A 20,227-nucleotide genomic window follows, 5' to 3' on the forward strand; every position below is an offset into this window, starting at 1 on the left:
TAGGTGTTTTCCCACTGTGTTACCCAAAAATCTTCCTATGTTTCTTAGTGGTGAAGTCGAGAATAACAGGTCAATTATCTGCCACTTCTCTACATACGAAGCAGAAAAATGGCCAGCAATGGCTCTCATGGAAGTTCTCGTGTTGGAGTGGGTAACAGGATTGATGGTCTGAATGTGAAGATTACAGCGTCAAGTGGAGCACTCTTGCTGCAACTGGCTTGACAGAAAAGTTGTTTTTATTTTTAAGTTCCATTTAAGTTCCAGCCAAAGGGACCACTGAAAGATCACAAGTCCATCAGGCCTTTGATAACATATTTAATAGATGATAACATATTCAATAAGCATTAGGCTGCAAATTGATATATTCAAGCAGCTTTATCATTTTTTTAGGCCACAGAAAAATGAATGCACAAAGCCTGAACAGACTGGATACAGATCCCACTAAATTGGGATGCTTTGACCCTATGTTATGTTGAAAAATGGGCACAATACACGCCAGTCTCTACGCCATAACCTAAGCTAATGCATCATTACAGCACTGAGAGACTACTGCATTGTTACTACTTAATTTTCAAGGCTAGCATGGTCACTAAACATAAATACTAATAGTCCTTGAGTCATGATCTAGTCAAGACCAAGGAGATAGAACACATTTATTTGTTCCTACTCAAGTGTACTTATCTATGGTAAAATGGAATGCCAGATCTAAATCTAATCACCCTTGCTCACAAATTTGCACCAATGGACTACACACCCAAAGCTATCAGAAGGCTAAGAAAGGTTGTTGAAATGGTAGTGCTGTGTCCCATAAAGAACAGATAAAAGGTCACAAATTCACAGTCCGGCAGAGAATTATAAAATTAAAACTGCCAACCATTTGTCAGTCTAAAGGGATGAAGTAATAAAGGGACATAAAATGAATTACATTTCCAGCATGAATTTGAGTAAGTACTGAACAAAGGAAAAGGTCTCAAATTTTACAGTTTTTTCCATATTTATAATTTTCAAACTTTCATGAGAACTTTGCAGTTAATCCTGTTAAAGAATAAAAGTTATGGGAGTTTTAGACATCTTTTATTGGCAAAACGTTGCAGCTGAACATCCTATGTCAGTTGGAGAAGCTGCCCTTTCTTTGAAGGTTTGAGGAAATGCAGAAACACACCTGCTGATTGGGGTTTTAGGAGTGGAAAGTGGCTGAAAATATGTATTTAAATTTATCTTTATTTCTGATGCATTTGCAAAATCAGAAACAGCTTAGCTTGTTGCTTCTGTTTATTTCAAAACCTGTGACCAGTTTTCACGAGATTAGCAAAATATGTCATAGTGCAACCAGCTACTGGTAAAGTTCCCATCTGAAGCTAAATTTAGACCAAAACGTATGTCTCTGTGGTTCAGTGTCGCAACTTTGATTTGCATTCTGGAAAACACCTTGATGGGCTGCACAAAAAAGTGTTCAACCTACTGACAGAGAGAAAGGAGCTCTTCTGCAGACACCTGCACCAGGACTGTGAGCTTTCAATAATATTGCACTATGGTTTTGACGAAAGCTCTTTATCAGGTGGGAAAAATGCTTGGAATGCCCGTGAACACATGGTTGCAGGAATGAGGTCAGCCCCCACTTACAATCAGTTGTTGGATTTGCCCAGGAAGCTTTGAACAGCTTAGGTTGGAATTAAAGGGACCCGGCTCCGTAAATGTCCACTGTTTAATTTACTGGTGTTTACATATAGAATAGCAAATTTAGACTGCAGGGATACACAAGCTTAAGTGCATCTGCGGCTTTCAAGCCACACACAAGGAACTGAACACACTTGCTTGGTTGGGCATGGAGCAGAGACAGAGGGAGAAAACTGGTGGGAAAGCACAAGAAGACCAACTTTAGGCCATTCTGAATACAACCAAAGCCCACAGCTTCACTGATAGCAGAGTTTCACACAGCCAAGTTAAGTCAGGACAAAGAATTTACTTTGCAGTAAGACTTTTATAACAAAATATCATAGTTGTGCAGGGGCATGAGGTACAGCTGATATGGTACTCACCTGTACCGTTGCCTCTACCAGGCTGGATTGTGGCTTCAGGCCCCATAGTGTCATACTCTTCCTTCATTTCTTCTGTAGAGAAAAGGGACATGAGAAGAGGCTCAGTACTTGTGAGCTTTTATTGTGGTGTGATAACCTGCGCAGTATTAAACACAGCAAAGCCCTGGCAAAGTTAGCCACAGGAAAGGTTGTCATCAACACTTGCCCAATGTCTCAGCCTTTCCGATGACTTCTGTCACCCTGGGTCAGGCCAGTACAGTGTGGCAGTGAAAAACAGTGAAGAAACTGAGGATTGAGAAGTGTCAGGCATTAAAAGGTAAGGGGGCATAGGCTTCAATAAATAATCAAACCCAACCGTGTTAACTAATCTCACAAAGACAAACACTGAACTAAGGGTATTTCTGGGAAGAGACCAATCGAGATATTAACTATTGTACAGTACTATTGCTCATCTCATGTGACTCATGTGAGTCATAAGCATCATAAGTTTTCCACCTGAGGGCACTTGAACCAGCTGAGGGAAAAAAAGACTGACTGTATTTTTTTTGCATAATACCAGTAATGCTCACAATTTCTACTTCATTTACTTCCTCAGTGTCATTTTTAGGTAAAGGGTGAGTGAAGTTGTAATGTCCTGCACTATCTGTTTGCTGTGTTAACATTCATAAATATGAACAATGTTTACAGATTGCTTTCTCGAGCTCTGTTTTGTTGTTGCAGTTGCATAGACTATGTGGCACCTATAGTTAAAACTGCTACAATCATGGCCTTGTAAACAAATCAGACTCAAAACAGAAAAAGCAAACTGTGTAAAAGAGTCCTTTTGGTTGGTCCCTGGAGGGCAGCTTTGAAAAAAAAATTCCAGCACAAATATGCTTTTTTTTCCGTATGCCCCCATCATTAAGTTCAAAATAATCTATGTAAATAATAGGACATGCATAGATGACAGATATCAAAAGGCCTGACCATTTAGCACTGCTGCATGTTCTCATCACAGATGACGAGACAGCAGTGAGTTTTTCTGTATTTTTCTTTCAGCTGCCATGCATTGACACTGTGATGTTCAAACAGCCTAATCCAAAAAGGGATATTGTTATTTTCTTAACAATTAAGAGAGCAATGAATCTAATGCACTAATCATTGTGTGTTACTGTCTATCATGCATGGAAAAAATTTCACAGAAGCACTTGGTCCTGGACAAGAAGGATTGAACAAGCAAAAGGAGCAGGCACGCAGGTGATTTATTTGAGTGTGTGTCAGTGATAATGATGTCATGTTTTCCAGCACACTGTGTCCACCCCATTGTGGAATAAAAGAATGTCAAGGACAATTCAAAACACAAAACTTTTATTGTGCTGTAACCGGAAGGAACAGTAAGAACTCGAGCAGGTCAACTATGCTCTTCAGCTGAGAACCTATTTCCTGAGAACAAAAGTATTGTAACACAGGAGAGAGAGAGAGAGAGAGAGAGAGAAAGGGATCTGAAAGCGAATGCAACCTGAGCTAGTGCTAGGGCAGAAGAGTTTTTCTTTGAGTGGCGCAAGAATGAAAATGACCAAAAGCCTGGCAGCAACTGGTCAGACTTGAAGCAAGAGATATGTGTAAGTATACGTTGGGGACGGAGAGGGAGAGAGGAATGCAGTTGGCAGGGACAGGATGTGTTTTAAATACCTCAGGTAAAATGATATAATCAAAGGCAGCATTTATGTTGCCGCAAGATAGATTTGCAAATAAGCCAGAATCTGTGCTGTAATTATGTGGCACCCAACAACAAGGGCAAGTCGAGGGTCTGTGCTTCTGCATGGGAGCGAGTTAATGTTGAATGTTTGCTGTTTTGGGGTCCTCACCCAGCCTTCAACCAGTCAGCCTGTCAATTTTCTAATACCTATAATCTGATACTTTGAAATGAACATTCAAGAATCAAGAACAATAGTATCCTTACCATCAGGTACGCGAGGATAAAATGATTCCTAAGTCAAAAAAGAATCTCACCAATGGCAGCTGTTTTCTATCAATTTAACAGAACTTTTGCAAATAGGCACAGAAACATGACATTTGGTCAACTTATCTCTATTTCTAATGGAACAAAATCTAATTTCAAAGCTCCATTTTAGCTGGGGTGGAATGTAAAGTTCCACATGAGAATGAAGAGGTAATAGCAACACAAGTTGCCTTTATGAATCATGTTTAAGGTAGGAAAACCGCTAAAATATTTCACAGGAGCATCATCAGACATGAGTTGACACTGAGCCAAAGAAGGAAACATCAGGACAATGTGATCAAATGCTTTGTTAAAGAGGTAAGTGTAAAGGAGGGTCTAAAATAGATTTAGATAGATGGAAAGATTTAAGAAGGGAATTCAGACTTTAGGGCCTAGATGGCTAAAGTAATAACCATCAGTGAAGACAGTGGGCCATTCAGAAGCGGCCAAGTTGAAGGAATAGCTTTAGAATGTGACTTAAATCTTCAAGGACATAAATGAAAAAGGAGTTTGGAGCTGGAGCAGTATTTTCCAAGGATAGATGGGTAAAGGGTAGGTTTTTGATGAGCAGTGGTGATTTTGGCATGTTTGATAGAGATTTATGGCTGGGATTTTCCAGTCCTGCTCATGTGGATGAGGAACCATTTACAATATCAAGCAAAATGGGGGACAGGAAACAAAGCGGTATGGTCAGAAGTTTAGTGGGTACAAGGTCAGGAAAACAGCAGGAGGTTGCCATGGACAACATGCATTCGGAGAGGGCATAAGGAGAGACAGAGATGTTAGAGAATGATATGAGTTCAGGCGTGGGGGTGGGTGAAAGTTCACTTGGTGGGCAAGGAGAAGGAATGGGTACAACAGAGGCAGCTGAATTGGTGGTCCCAATTTTCCTTTAGCAGAGTTGTCAAGAAGCAGATGTTTATTGTTTGAAATGCTGAAATTAAATATTTGAATATTTCCAGAAGAGTGAATTGTTTAATGGGGACAAACCTAATGCATCTTTTACACTGGGTTTGATGAGGAGAGTTGGTTGCTGATATGAGTTGTTGGACAGTAAACAGCAAACTCGAAATAAATGCACTAGCTTTGCAAAGGCTGGCAGATGAGAAAACCTGATAACTAATAGATTTTACCAACCATAATCTTTGACGGATCTGATAGGTTTACATTAAAGTTGATATTGGCTACACAAGACCAGTATTGGGAGCTGACAATATTAGCCCCCAATTCTTTTGACTCTCATGCTGGATGCAGGCATCACTAGTAGGCCAGCATTTTCTTGCTTATCCCTAATTGCCTTTGGCTTGCTAGATCATTTTAGAGGCAATAAAGAGATAACCACATTGCTGTGTGTCTGGAGACACAAGTAGGCCAGACCTGGGACAGATGGGACATTTCCTTCCCTGGAGGATATTACTGAACCTGGTCAGTGTTTACAACAATGATGGTTGCCATTACCAAGACGAGCTTTCCAATGCCGATTTTATGAACTGAGTTTAAATTTCACCAGCTGCCATTATGGGATTTGAACCCTTGTCCACACAGCATGAACCTGGGCTGCTGGATTACTAGTCCAGTAGCAGGGGCAGCACGGTGGCACAGTGCTCAGCATTGCTGTCTCACAGCGCCAGGATTCTGGGTTCAACTCCAGCCTCGGGTCACTGTCTGAGTGGAGTTTGCACATTCTCCCTATGTTTGTGAGGGTTTCCTCCAGGTCCTGCACATTCTTTCAACAGTCCAAAGATGTGTGGGTTAGGTAGATTGGCCAGGCTAAATTAACTCTGGTGTTAAGGGGTTAGCAGGGTAAATATGAGGGGTTACAGGAAGAGGGTCTGGGTGGAATTGTGGTTGATGCAGACTCAATGGGTTGAACAGCCTTCTTCTGCACATTAGGGATTCTATGATTCTGTGAGTATCGCTCTGACACTGTCTCCCTTACATTTAACATGACAATGAGATGAAGAAAGGTGGGAGGAGGCTTGTTGGAGCATTAAGACCTGCATAGGTTTATTGCCATGCTTTAACTTCTATGTAGTTCTGTGTAAAGCCACTTCATAAGATGGATACCACCGAATCATATTTAAAGACCCCTTCATATTCGTGCATTCTTTTCTCAGGTTTCTGGAGAGCATTGAATGTGTACCAATTACCTGTGTATGTATGTACTGAAAAAGCACCGGTAAACTGAAAGGTCACAGAACTCTGAACTGGTCCCAGCCATCAGAAATCAAGAATATTAGTGAGTCTTGAACACATGGATCTGGAACTTTATCATTTTATCATCTAAACATATTTCTATTGGGAGAGGAGGTGGTCTGTACAAATGGTTGCAACTGGACGTTGCACTTGATGTACATGTGAGTTTCCAACTCTATTCAGCACCTGAACCATGTGTTATTGATTTTCAGTTCCTGGTTCTCCATTCATTGATTGTTACCCCTACGTCCCTACTCAGTCACTGCACCCCAAGGGTGATGAGCAAGTCACTTGCTCATTTGAGATACGGGGCGAATTTTCTCGTTCCGCCTGCCGCAGGAATCTTAGCAGGCGAGGGGCGGACCATGGAAAGGTTTGTTGACCTCGGACAGGATTTTCTGGTTTCGGGTTGAGCACGGCTGGAAAATCCCGTCCGCATTAACCAAACGGTGGGTTTAACATATTCTTAGATTAATTCAGAGTACAACATTCTGTAAGTTATACCTGTAATTGACAGTCTGTGCAATTGTTGAGCTACTCAAGCCATAAATCTCAAATGTGGAAACCAATTTCCAGTCCAAGTCATATTTTAATGAAACCGTTGACAGTCGTCCTACACCAATGCTGAGGGTTCTGCATTGTTTCAGATATCATGAATGGTCACTAATCTGTTACTTATTTGCATTTAAAGAATGCCTTTGGCTCAGGGAAAGGGTTAACACACAAGTAATGAAGCAGACTACTGAATTTCAAATGTCTGACCATTTCTTCAGAATGTAGCCTCGACAGCTTTGCAGTGGGCGTCCTGCATGTTCTCTTGGGTGACCTTTCACTAGCCCATTGTATTTATTAGCAATCTGGATTACTGCCCAGGCTTAGTGAGGCTGGTATGACGCTGCCATGCCTTCACTTGTGTAGGCACAGCCTGTGTATAGATTGTCTACACATAGTGCTCTGTTCTACGAGAACCTTTAGCATCAATTGCAACAGTGCCAAACAGTGGTATATTTCTAATTTCTTTGTGTTTTACATCATAATTTAGAGAAATAGAAAAGCTTAATAACATAACCTCAAATACACCAAGGTACTGAACTGATACTCTGCAAGGCAACACTGCCAAAAGAGTAGTCCACATGGGATACTGCTGCCAATTAAGTTGTGTACACTTACCATCTCTTCATCCCATTCCCCACAACATATTGTAAATTTCTTTTCAATTGGCTAAAGTGCTCTGGGGCTAGGGAAGGAAAAATTAGATTGGTTCCTGTCCTTGATGACTGTACCCAAGTCCTTAATGGTGGTGCCCATTTGAGGACAGCAGAAGAACATAACAGTGGGGTTTGACTGCAGTATCTACCACAGTCAGATGACCTGTTTATGTACATGTGAACAATAAGATATCAGAGGACAACAGCCACACATAGAACCCAATACTACTAAGAAGAAAAGGGTGCAAAATCAAACAAAGAATCTTCCTGATTTGGAGGATCTGGAGAAAATAATTAATGTCCTTGGAGGGCTCTTGTATCTTCCTCACCTCACTGAATAGAAGCCCTTATGTAAAAATATTTTGACAAGTAAAAATATCTGGTGACATTCCTTTCAGCAGCTCCGACAGACTGAAATGATTAAAAAATTTATTACAAAACAGTCTGGCAATTAAAAACATATTAAACAAATCTGCATCCCACCTCAAGCTTCAACAATGTACCATCCACAGTACAATAAGTTTTTTTATTTGTTAGTGGCAGGTGAGAAGTGTGCAATAATGGGCATCATTGGGCCCATAGAGTCTGTTAATAATTGGCAATCATATCTTTTATAGCTAATGTATTTTTCAAGGTACTATTATCTAATCCTTGTATTGACAGAGTGCTTTATCATGTTGAAATATGTCAAAGCACTTCACTCAATTAATTACTTTTGAAAGGCAGCGACTGTGTTTTTATTTAGGCAATAGGAGAAGTTTCTTTACCCTTCCACCCATGTTACCTGCTGGTCTTGTGCACCAACAGATGCTGCTTTTGACAGCAGCTTGGACAATGATTTTTTGACTGAACAATGCTCTGTATGACATGTTCATTAACACTGTCCTCCATTTCCTGAGTTGTCCCTCACAATTGCCTTCCGCTTCCCGGTCCCACCCCTCCCAAATAAATCCCAAAGATTGAATAGGTTAGGACTTTATTCCCTGGAGCATAGAAGAATGAGGGGAGATTTGATAGAGGTGTATAAGATTTTGATGGGTATAGATAGAGTGAATGCAAGCAGGCTTTTTCCACTGAGGCTAGGGGAGAAACACTATCTGTACACTATCTGTAACCCCCGTGACTTGCCTGGGTTTGCAAAACCTCACTTACTGTATTATCTGGAGACAATACACATCTCTTTAACCTGTGATCAGTGCTCCTTTCACACACATTGTCAGCCACTTCAGGACTTGAACAGCAGGTTAGGTGTAAAGATTCGCATTCTGATCAGTAATCTCTAAACTGTCTGTGCTTTATATGCTCTGTCTGAGGCCAGAACTCTCCATTCACCTGACGAAGGGGCTAACCCGAAAGCTTGTGAGTCTATTATCAAATAAATCGGTTGGACTAAAACCTGGTGTTGTCAGACTTTTTACTGAGAAAAAAACCACAGGGCATGGGTTAAAAGTGAAAGGAGAAAAGTTTAAAGGGAATATTAGCGGGGGGCTTCTTCACGCAGAGAGTGGTGGGAGTATGGAATGAGCTGCCGGATAAAGTGGTAAATGCGGGGTCACTTTTAACACGGACAGGTACATGGATGAGAGGGGTGTGGAGGGATATGGTCCAAGTGCAGGTCAGTGGGACTAGGCAAAAAATGGTTCAGCACAGACAAGAAGGGCCAAAAGGCCTGTTTCTGAGCTGTAATTTTCTATGGTTTCTGTGGTTTCTAAATGCATCTTCCTCCTCTTTAACAACTATTTAAGGACAACTCTGGTGATGCAGTGGTCCAACATTCATAGACTCTAGTCGGAGAGCAGCCTGGGGAGGATGTCCATAACTCACCAGTCTAATTTAAATGCAGCCTGACAATATTGAATGCACCTCCGGCCTAACTGTTCAGGCGCAGGGATTAAAATTCTAGCTCGATGTGTCTCCCAATATTGACTGCTGTGATGTTATGACAGCAATATCCTTGATTTACCTATTTTTAAAAAATCCCTTCTTGATAATTGAACTAAGTTGTACCGCTGATGTCCTTGAGGGATGGAAATCTGCTGTCCTTACCTGGTCTGTCCTACATGTGACACCAGAGCCACAGCAATGTGGTTGACTCTCAACTGTCTTCCAAGGGCAACTAAGGACAATAAAAGCTGCTGTCCCATGAATGAACAAAAACAAACTATCCCATGGGACAAAGGTAAGTGAAGTGGGTTGTAAATATAAGAGCCAGCAAGATATCACTTTGTCAAAACTGTAGTATTTTTGTTTGTTTACGTTTGGCGATTATTCCTTTAATTCCAGTCACAATATGTGTGCAGTTGAAAGACCACTGCAGCAAGAAATACTGTCATAATCAAAATTCAATAACTGTGTTGCTAGACCACATCAAACCCATTTTTATAAAATAAAGTTTATAAAGTTTATTTATTCGTCACAAGTTACATTAACAGTGCAATGAAGTTGCTGTGAAAATCCCCTTGTCGCCACCCTCTGGCGCCTGTTCGGGTAATTAGGGGAGAATTAAGCATGGCCAATGCACCTAACCAGCACACCTTTCAGACTGTGGGAGGGAACCCCAGAGGAAACCCACACAGGCACAAGGAGAACATGCAGACTCCACACAGTCAGTGACCCAAGCCAGGAATCAAACCCTGGCACTGTGAAGCAGCAGTTCTAATCACTGTGCCACCCATACGGTTTTTTGAACCGTCAGCTGAACCAAGCCACTTTTAGATGAACACAAGCTGTTGTTCGGTTAAACTTATTTTCAAAACAAAGTCCCTGTTTTGAAAATCCAAACAAGCTTTGGCAACTGGTTAAGAATAGTTGAAACCATGCACTTAATGGTACTGAGAAAACTCAGCCGCTTAGAATCTTCACAGGAAAAGGTAAAACAGATTAGTCAGAGAAGAGTACAGGAAAGAAAAGGACCACATACATAAAAGTATCTTTAAAAGAAGAACTTTGTATTGGATTGCAACTCTTTTATTGCCTATTCCACTTAAGGAATTAGATAATACTTCCGTCTGTAAATATGTAATTGTATTATACCAGTTAGATTATTTGCTTGTTCACTCGATATGTTAGAATTAAAATGATGTAATGTTCTTCTGTTTTTAAAGACTTGAGAGCGATGCTGTGGAGTTAGTATAAATTCAGATAGCCTTGGAATCAGCAGATAGGATTTTTTATTGTCATCCCACATTTGGTACTCTTACCTCGCTCTCACAGCTGGATAGACACTCATAAATATGGGGAGATGGGGCTCAACCATGTAACATATGATAACTGAAGTAATCTAGAGTGGGAAGAATAGAAAGGGTCCAAAGATTTAACAGCCACCATGGAGAGATGAAAAGACGCAAACTGCCTCCAACTTTAGGTCAGTGAAATGTAGAAAGGGAGCTTTTCCACCAGGTGTTAACACGAGAGGTTAAGATATGGACATGAATTGAGAGACTCAGCAACATAACCTGAATTTTTCTCAAAGTGCTACTGCTTGAAAACACTCCCACAAAGTTAATGGGATGTTCTGAAGAAAGCAAGGCTTTCATTTATAAAGCAATTTCCACAATGTCTGGACATCCTAAAGTACTTTGCAGCCAATTAAGTATTTTTGAAGTGTAGGCATGGTTGTAATGTAGAGAACAAAGTATGCATATATAAAGTATATGGAACTTCTAACCAATTCACCAAGAGTAGCAAATAATATGTTTTTTTTAACAAGTAACCATATGACTCAAAGTGTAGCCTGTAATTCATGCTGCAAGAAAAGAGACAGGGATTGCACTATATGCTATATGTAAGGTTAACAATACCAGGAATCATTATTTTAATTAGACATGTGAAAGGGATTCAATATAGAAGATTAATTTAAAAATGTTAGTGCTTTCCGTAGGAGTTGCATTTCCTTTAGCAATCATCTTCTATCCTAATTAAACATATTTATCTTTCTACGACACTCAGTTATTTCTTTATTACATTTTAACTTAACTGTTAACAGTTAAAAATCTTTCAAGCAATAATGAATGGAATTGTGAATCATCTTTACTGAAGCGGTGAATTTAAAAAAAAATGTTGACATATCTTTGAGCGTAAATCTATATGTGATTGTGAATTTTAAATTCTCAACACTTAGCATATAATCCACAGGTTTAAATTAGTAACATCAAATGTTGTGTCGATGTGTTACCCTCTTACCAGTGCCAACTCTACATAGCAGCCCTCTACACCATACTCGTAAATACAAAGCTGATTCTCCATGTAGTTGTATAGCAAATATTACTGCGGTGTAGTCCCCCGGACTAGGAAGAGTAAATATTAGCCCAGGCTCTTGCTCCTGAATGCTGTGTCATAACTACTGCTGGTGATGTGTACAGGTGTGGATGTTGGTTAGGCAAAGGGATAAAGGACTTATGGAACCAAGGCGGGTGGATAGAATTAAGATATGGTCCAACTGAACAGTGCAGCAGACTCAGGGAGCTTAATATTCTATTCTTGTTTTTACATTCTTTGGATTTACAGGTTAAATGTTAGGCTGATCTTATCCTAAATACATTAATGCTTGCTATCTGAGCTTGGGGGCTCACCTGCCAAGAATGCCTTTCCAGATATGCATTGTGCACCATTTCCCACCCTTCTGCTCGAAGATCAAAATAACAGAATGTTCGCTTTGGATGTTAATATTTCCTAGATATTAATACAGTTAATAATATGTTATACATCCAAACACTATTGTCCAGTGATGCCTATGAAGAAAGGCATGAAACCTGGATGACAGAAGCCTTTCAGCAAATGACATCAGTTATTTCAAAAATGGACAAGATACCTGACTGTCCCTGAGTAAGGCTTGGGCCTGAAATTTTAGCTCATTGGGTGCGCGCAGAAGTAGACATGAAACACTCTTCCAGCTGCGATCAGCCCCAGAAGGCAACTTGGCACAGGCTGGCCAATTAACAAGCAGCCAGTGTGAAATGCACTCTGGGAAAGCTCAATGCTGTCAGAGAGGCTGGGGAGAATGCGGGTGCAGAGAAAAGAGAGCCTGTGGGTTTGTGCTTCCATTGTGCTCCGTCAGCCACAGTGAAACTGTCTTCGTGGGCTGTAGACCTGCAAAAAAAAATTTCAAATAGAGCAACACTGCAAAGGGCATCTAGGCAGTACATTCAAGCACAAGCCAGAGTCCCCAGACACCTTTTTAAATTTGCTTGACCCCAGACATTCCATCCCATTCTGGACTGAGGCTGTAGCAATATGTAAAGGCTGCCTGGCCAATCACCCACCTGAAGACCCTTCAACAGGCCATGTACAATTGCATTCAGTTGATCCCTTAGTTGCTTGATCATCAGTGGGTGCACTTCTCACTTTTGCGTATGTCTGCCGACTGAAATGTTGTGCGAGTGTGCGAAAATGTCAGGATTCTCACATAATTTCACATGCGTCTGGGTTCATGGTGCGCCCAGCCAGCAACATGAAATCCTGGTCTTGGAAAGGTAGATGTAATCTGCTTGTATTTCTGCTGGTAACTACACGAGGAGCAGTGCAATATGGTGGGCTGCCTTGATATGGGCCCATCCAGCCTGAGGTGCACTCCCCCATACCTCTTTCTTGAGGGTGCATCGGCAATCATCTACTGCCAGGCCCTGCTTTTTTCAAGAAGTTTTGAAACATTTCACAGGACACCTACTTCCTGTTTTAAGGTGGTCAGCGATGCAACTGCCATTTGACAGTTTGTTTTACACTTAATGACTTGTTGCTTCAAGTGGATGTGGTCATATTCCCCTGGAGATCTCATCCATAAGCTGCAATTACATGCACAAGCTCATGGACATTCTTCAAATAGTGATGCAAAATCAAAAGTTGCACAGTTTAGGGCCCTGGTTTAGAATTTTCAAAAATTTTGCAATCCTTATTGCCTACTGTGGTGACAGAGCTAAGTCATTAGAATCATAATTCCTCTGGACACAAATTGAAAATTGCTCTCCTGAAAGTTGCCATTCCTGCTCACGTACAGTTCTAAAAGATTGCCAGTCAGTCTTCATTCATGAACTTTTGTGTCACCAAGCTGTTTACCATGGGGGTCATCATTTGATGATTATTAGTGTACAGAGAAAAAAATCAGATCTTTGAGCAATTGACTGATGGAGCAGTACAGAAGCTCAGGCCTCATTAACGTTGATGCTTGAGGAAAGTGTGTTCAAAACATGGCCAGACAGATCAAGTCTCAACTTATAAATCCTACCCTTCTAAGCCAATTGGCCTCATTAACATTGTCTAAATTAACACTTCTAAATGGGTGTCCACTGCAACGTTCTAGGAGGCCAGTTAACAACTGACTCTAACACTGATCCATCAGCAGGAAAGGGTATTTGATGGGGGGCATGCACAAGCTGGCAGTGGCCATTCTTAAACTCGCAGTTAGATGATAAAAGATATGGGGCCATACTTTGAAATCATTTCTGGGCAAAATGGGCACTGTGGATTTGAACCTCAAAATTTCAATTGGAGACCAACGTACATTTAAAGAGTCTACCAGTACAGATGGGCAAGTTCTCTAGCCACCTAACAGAAATCCCCACCAATATGGCAGCAGCCAGGGTGCATCTCCACATCTCTTTGTGCACCATGCCCAAATAAGGCTTTGGCAACCACAGTCATGTTACGTGTGGCAAAGTACTCCAATGGTGCCTTCTGCAAATGACTGATCAGGAATCTGTCCAGCTCTTGCCACCTGCCATTGCCGTAGGCGGGTAAGATTTATAAGTTGACACTGAACCTCTTTGGCCACATTGTGAACACACTTTCCTTGACCATCAAGCATGGAGTGGGACTTGAACCCAGAGCTTCTGACTCAAAGACAAGAATGCAGCACTGAGCAACAAAATTGGGACCACGGTTTCCTAAAGAGGAGTATTGGAAGCTACAATACAGGCTGATCTTTTGCCTTCTTAGCTAGGATCATTACAGACAATTAAAATGCTCCAGCTGATTGAATCTGGAACTTTCCTGATCATTTAGATGTTTTCTTTCAATTTCTATTACTGTGAAAGTTTTTGTGTTGACATTGAGAGGTTGTTCATTACAAAATAGGATCAAAATTACCTAAAGCCTCACAGTAGTAAATAGTGTTTGTATGTATTATATATGTGCATATGTATAATATATATAATGTAATATGTCAATGCTGACTTGATGGGCCAAAGGGTCTCTTCTACACTGCATGATTCTGTGATTATATATATAATTAAGTAATGGCAAATCAATAATGATCACAAACCGAAGTGACAGTGTTGGCACTACCTTGCATGGAAAAACACAAAAAAAATTCTGCGGATACAGGAAATCTGCAGTAAAAACAAGAAATGCTGGAAATAATCAGCAGATCGACAGCATCTGCGGAGAGAGAAAATGTTTCAGGTCAAAGACCGAACAGCGAAAAGTTAAAAAACGCAGTCGGTTTTAAGCAAGTGAGAAGGGGGAGGAGGGGAAAAGAACAAAAGGGGAGGTCTGCGATAGGGCAGAAGACAGGAGAGATTAAATGACAAAAGATTTGGTGGTGCACGGCCAAAGTGAATGACAATGAGGCAAGTGAAGGGACAAAAGATGTGTCTAGAGGAGGTGTGAATGTCAGAACGGTGAACAGCTGCCATCTGAAAGCAAATACTAGAGAAAAATGAGAGTAAAACTGAAACCTGCGAATGAAAAAAAGGAAACAAAATGGGGGCGAAATTACAGTCTGAAATTGTTGAACTCAGCTTTGAGTCCAGAAGGCAGGCAACTGCCTCACTGAAAGATTAGGTACTGTTCCTCAAACTTATTTTGAGATTCACTGGAACACTGCAGGAGGCCAAGGGCAAAAAGGTCAGTGTGAGAACCAGGTGGAGCACTCTGTATTCACTCTGGTTTAGATCCCATGTGCTGTATCAGAAAGAGTAGACCAGCCAAACGTACTTGCTAGCTCCTACAAATTAATCAACCTCTGGGCAAGTAATCCAATCACGGAAATTGAAGCCACACAGCTATGACAATCATCACGATTTATGCACAGTATATTAAAAATTTTGAGTCTCCTTGTTTGTGTTACACCTATTTCTGGTGTCAGGATTTTCAATGTCACGTCCCTTGTTATGTCTCGGTATAACAGTTTAAGCTGCACAGTTTGTATGGTCACCATTACAATTAACTATTAGCTTTCGCCCATCACCTGCCCCACAGGCTGATTTGTTTTAACTTCTCTCTCCAATGCCCAGCCCAAAACTCTAGCCAGTTCTTGCAGTCAACCCAGTACTGTAAAGCAAAGCTCTCCTGCCATCCACACTGGAGACCCCCCATACACCCCACCCACGCTTCCCCCCCAACCCCCACAACTTCCCACCCGTCACAGCTCTCAAGTCCAGCTTTTATTGGTCTAAAGTTCTTTGCCCAAATGGTGGCCTTCTGCCTCCCTTCATTCTGCTGCCGTGAAGTGGAAGAAGCGCAAAGAGAGAAAGAAAGTGAGCAGAACTAATGAGAGCAAGTGAGGTGGGGGGGGGGGGGGGGGGGGGCGGGGGGCAGCAGAAGTAGAGAGAAAAAGAGTGAGAGAAACAACAACAGCAGGTCACAGATGAGACAGTGGTGAGAGTGTGGAATTCACTGTCGCATGAAGTGATTGAAGCAGACAGCACTGACACATTAAAGAGGAGGCTCGATACATACATGAGGCTGAGGTTTAGGGTTAAGGCAGGAGGAGGCTCATATGGAATATAAACAACAGCACTGATCTACACGACCGAATGTAGACTCCACCTAATTCAATATCAGAAAAAAGCCTCTTCTGACGAACCATGATCTATTAGCTTTAACATTAAAAATATCAGTCCCATCAACAGTAATTGATTTTATTGTAGCTAAATTACATTTTTCAATGGAAAATATGACTCCAGCCTGGTTGATGAGGCACGTGTCCAACTGGTATTTCATTCTACCCTCGACAGAATACATGGGGATAGATTTTATACGAAGAAGTTGGGGACAAGCGGCCTAGCAGAAACATGGCTCTGCAGACTGGCCGTTGACTGATTAAAGACAGAATTTCTGTCCCACACAGACAGGAAGTCCAACCTCAGAGAGCATCTGGCCAATCAGAGGCCAGCAGCTGTCCATTACTAGCAGCACCAAAAATGGTAGCCACTGCCAGTACTGCATAAGGAAGTATTCAGCTCTGCATCTTTGTAAGCGTTTAGGGTCTTGCTAAGCCGTGCTGAGGATGGTTGGGGTGGCCGGGGTTGGAGGCGTCATGGTGGGGACGTTGGGATAGGAACCTGTGGGACGTAACATTTCAGGGAGTCCTTCCATAGGCTATGGGGCTTTTGGAGGGAGCACTGCCTGGTAGCTAGCACCAGCCCCACTGTCGGCAAACCTGCAGTGATGGCAACTGGACATGCAGGTAGACAGTGACCAAGTCATCCACTGGATTTTACATGCCCCACAGCCATCAAACCCACTGGCAAATGAGCATAATAGCCTTCCCATTATATCCAATTATATTTTGGACTAAGGACTCCCCTGCAAAGCTTGTAAACAGGCTAAGCAACTTGGTATCCATATAGAATCATCATAAAATCCCAACAGTACATAAAGAGGCCATTCAGTCCATCGATATGCAATCTTGGACAGTGTCTTCTACTTAAAGGTCTCAGATCATATACAAAGAAAATTACAGCACAGGAATGGACTCTTCAGCCCTCCAAGCCTGCACCGACTATACTGCCTGGCTGAACTAAAACCCCCTACCCTTCCAGGGACCATATCGCTCCATTCCCATCCTGTTCATGCAGTTGTCAAGACACCCCCTTAAAAGTCAGCGAGTTCCAAGCAGCCGCCACCCTCTGGGGAAAAAACTTGCCTCATACATCCCCTTTGAACCTTGCCCCTCGCCCTTAAACCTGTGCCACCTAGTAACTGACTCTTCCATCCTGGGAAAAAGCTTCTGACTATCCACTCTGTCCATGCCTTTCATCGTCTTGTGTTCTTCTATCAGGTCGCTCCTCAACCTCCGTCGTTCCAGTGAGAACAAACCAAGTTTCTCCAACTTCTCCTCATCGCTAATCTTTTAGAAAATTTAGTTTTGTTTTTAAAAAATGATTTGACCACTTAATGTTGACGATGGAGAAGACATTGCATTGTCATTGGATTACTCATTCAAAGACCAACGGTAATGCCCTGGGGACCCTGGTTCAAATTCCACCACAGCAGATGGTAATTAAAAGTCTAATGATGATCATGAAACCATTGTCAATCGTCATAAAAACCCACCTGATTCATTAATGTCCTTTAGGGCAGGAAATCTGCCACCCTTACCTAGTCTGGCCTACACGTGACTCCAGATCCACAGCAATGTGGTTGACACTTTAAAAGAAATGGCCTCCAAAATGGCCAAACAAACCACTCTGGGGATGTCAGAATGGTAAACAGCTGGGGATGGGCAATAAATGCTGGTCTTACCAGTGACATCCACATACCATGAAATAATTTTAAAAATCAGCTGGAGGCTCTGGAGGAATTGTGGAATCAGGGTGTTTAAAGAAACACTATTAACAGGTAATTGTTAACATTGGGTGCTTCAATATCCATATCAGCTGTGTTCATTCTCACTGATTCTGTTCTTACACTATAGGCTCAGCAATTCCTCCAGGCTGACTCCCCTTGCTGACGTCTTCTGTAATCTCCATTCCAACAAACAAAATCAAAAATTAACTGAAATAAAGACAAAATGTCACTCAACTTCATGATTATTCTTTCCTTCTGTTTAACCTGTAAAAGGTAAGGCAGCTTCCTTGACTCTTAGGAGCCTGCTTTTGTTTTCATAGAGTCATAGAATCCCTACAGTGCAGAAGGAGGCCATTTGGAACCTACACTGACAATAATCTCACCTAGGCCCGATCTTCATGACCCCATGCACTTACCCTACTAATTCCCCTGGCACTAAGGGGCAATTTATCATGGCCAATCAACCTAACCCGCACATCTTTGGAGTGTGGGAGGAAACTGGAGCACCGAAGGAAAACCACACAGACACGGGGAGAATGTGCAAACTCCACATGGTCAGCCAAGGCCAGAATTGAACATGGGTCCCTGGTGCTGTGAGGCAGCAGTGTTAACCACTGTGCCATTGTGCCGCCCTTTCTTGTACTGACATGCTTGTTTTCTACACTGTTTATGACAAAACTCATGAAAGACTGTCATTAAAATACTTTGATGAGGCACTGCAGAATGGTATGATGCATTCTGCAAACAAATAAACCAACAAGTGAATTTGAATCAAGTGTTGGGAGAATGGTATTTTCACATATTTTATTTTGGTCTGTTCTTTGAGATAAAGTGAAATCAGAAAACATGAAGCAGGGGCTTAGCCTATGAAGAGAGACTAAATGGACTGGGTCTGTACTCGTTGGAGTTTAGAAGGATGAGGGGGGATCTTATAGAGATGTATAAGATAATGAAGGGGATAGATAGGGTAGAGGTAGAGAGATCCTTCCCGCTTAGAAAGGATAGCAGGACTAGAGGGCACGGCCTCAAGATAAGGGGGAGGCAGTTTAGATCAGAGTTGAGGAGGAACTTTCTTCACTCAAAGGGTGGTGAATCTCTGGAATTCTTTGCCCGTTGAAGTGGTGGAGGCTACCTTGCTAAATATATTTAAGTCACGGGTAGATAGGTTTCTGATAGACAGGGGAATTAAGGGTTATGGGGAGAAAGTGGAACTGATCCACTTCAGATCAGCCATGATCTTATTGAATGGCAGGGCAGGCTCGAAGGGCTAGATGGCCTACTCCTGCTCCTATTTCTTATGTTCTTATTTAGATGCGCATCAACAATTTTTTGACATTCATTCATGGGAAATGGGCATCGCTGGCTGGCCAGCATTTATTGCCTATTCCTAGTTGCAGTTGAGAATCAACCACGTTGCTGTGGCTCTGGAGTTATGCGTAGGCCAGACCAGTTAAGGACGGCAGATTCCTTTCCAAAAACGACATTAGTAAACAAGATTTTTTTTTCCCTGACAACTAACAATAGTTTCACAGTCATCAGTAGATTCTTAATTCCAGATATTCCTTATTGAATTCAAATTCCACCATCTGCCATGGTGTGATTCGAACCCAGGTCCCCTGTACATTGGTTGAGTTTCTGGATTAACGATAATACGATTAGGCCATCACCACCCGCTAAGTAACTCAAAAATAAAACTGTAGCCACTTACGGAATAAAAATAAATATTATTTTAACATTTGTTATTTAAGCATATTAATATCAAAATCACAGTAATTTGTTTGAAATTTTCTTTAAGCATCCCATAATGGAGGTAGCCCAGACCTCCACTCGCTCTCTGCACATCTAGTTTGGAGGTCTTTGATTGACAGGAATTACTGGCATGGAGCTTTTAATGTCACCTCACAGAAGCCAGAATATAGTGTTAAACTACAGCCTTTAAACAAGATGGTAAAGTAATGTTCCTTTGCTTTAATTAAACAACAATAACTGCATCTGCACTCCTCCCCAATGTTATTCTTTAATTAAACTCAACACATCAGGTAGGTACAAGATTCAGACAACTGACAGAAGAGCTCTTTTACGAGTTTGACCTCTGGATTACAGAACTACATCGGCTTTTGTAGGGTGCCACCAAAATACATACGTAACAATGGTTGAATCATGTAACATTTGGAACATAAAACATCTGCAACACATTCCTCTGCCTAACCAGCATTGTTGAGTCAAATGAATTAGAATGAAGAGTTTTGTGCGTGGACAACCTCACATATTCTAATATTTCCAGAGTCATGATCCAA

The 20,227-nt window shown here is 41.6% G+C and overlaps 1 protein-coding gene across 2 annotated transcripts in view; it reads right to left on the reverse strand.

Moving 5' to 3' along the window:
- Positions 1 to 20,227, reverse strand: part of zeb2b (zinc finger E-box binding homeobox 2b) — a 132,608-nt gene that overhangs the window by 22,126 nt on the left and 90,255 nt on the right. For both annotated transcript variants that reach the window (XM_080199380.1, XM_080199379.1), the window contains exon 4: positions 2,040 to 2,111. In XM_080199380.1, coding sequence (XP_080055506.1) covers positions 2,040 to 2,111 — 72 coding nt within the window. The remainder of the gene's footprint in view (positions 1 to 2,039; positions 2,112 to 20,227) is intronic.

This window comes from Carcharhinus amblyrhynchos, chromosome 11, assembly GCF_965287045.1.
Source record: "Carcharhinus amblyrhynchos chromosome 11, sCarAmb.v2.hapA, whole genome shotgun sequence".
NCBI lineage: Eukaryota > Metazoa > Chordata > Chondrichthyes > Carcharhiniformes > Carcharhinidae > Carcharhinus > Carcharhinus amblyrhynchos.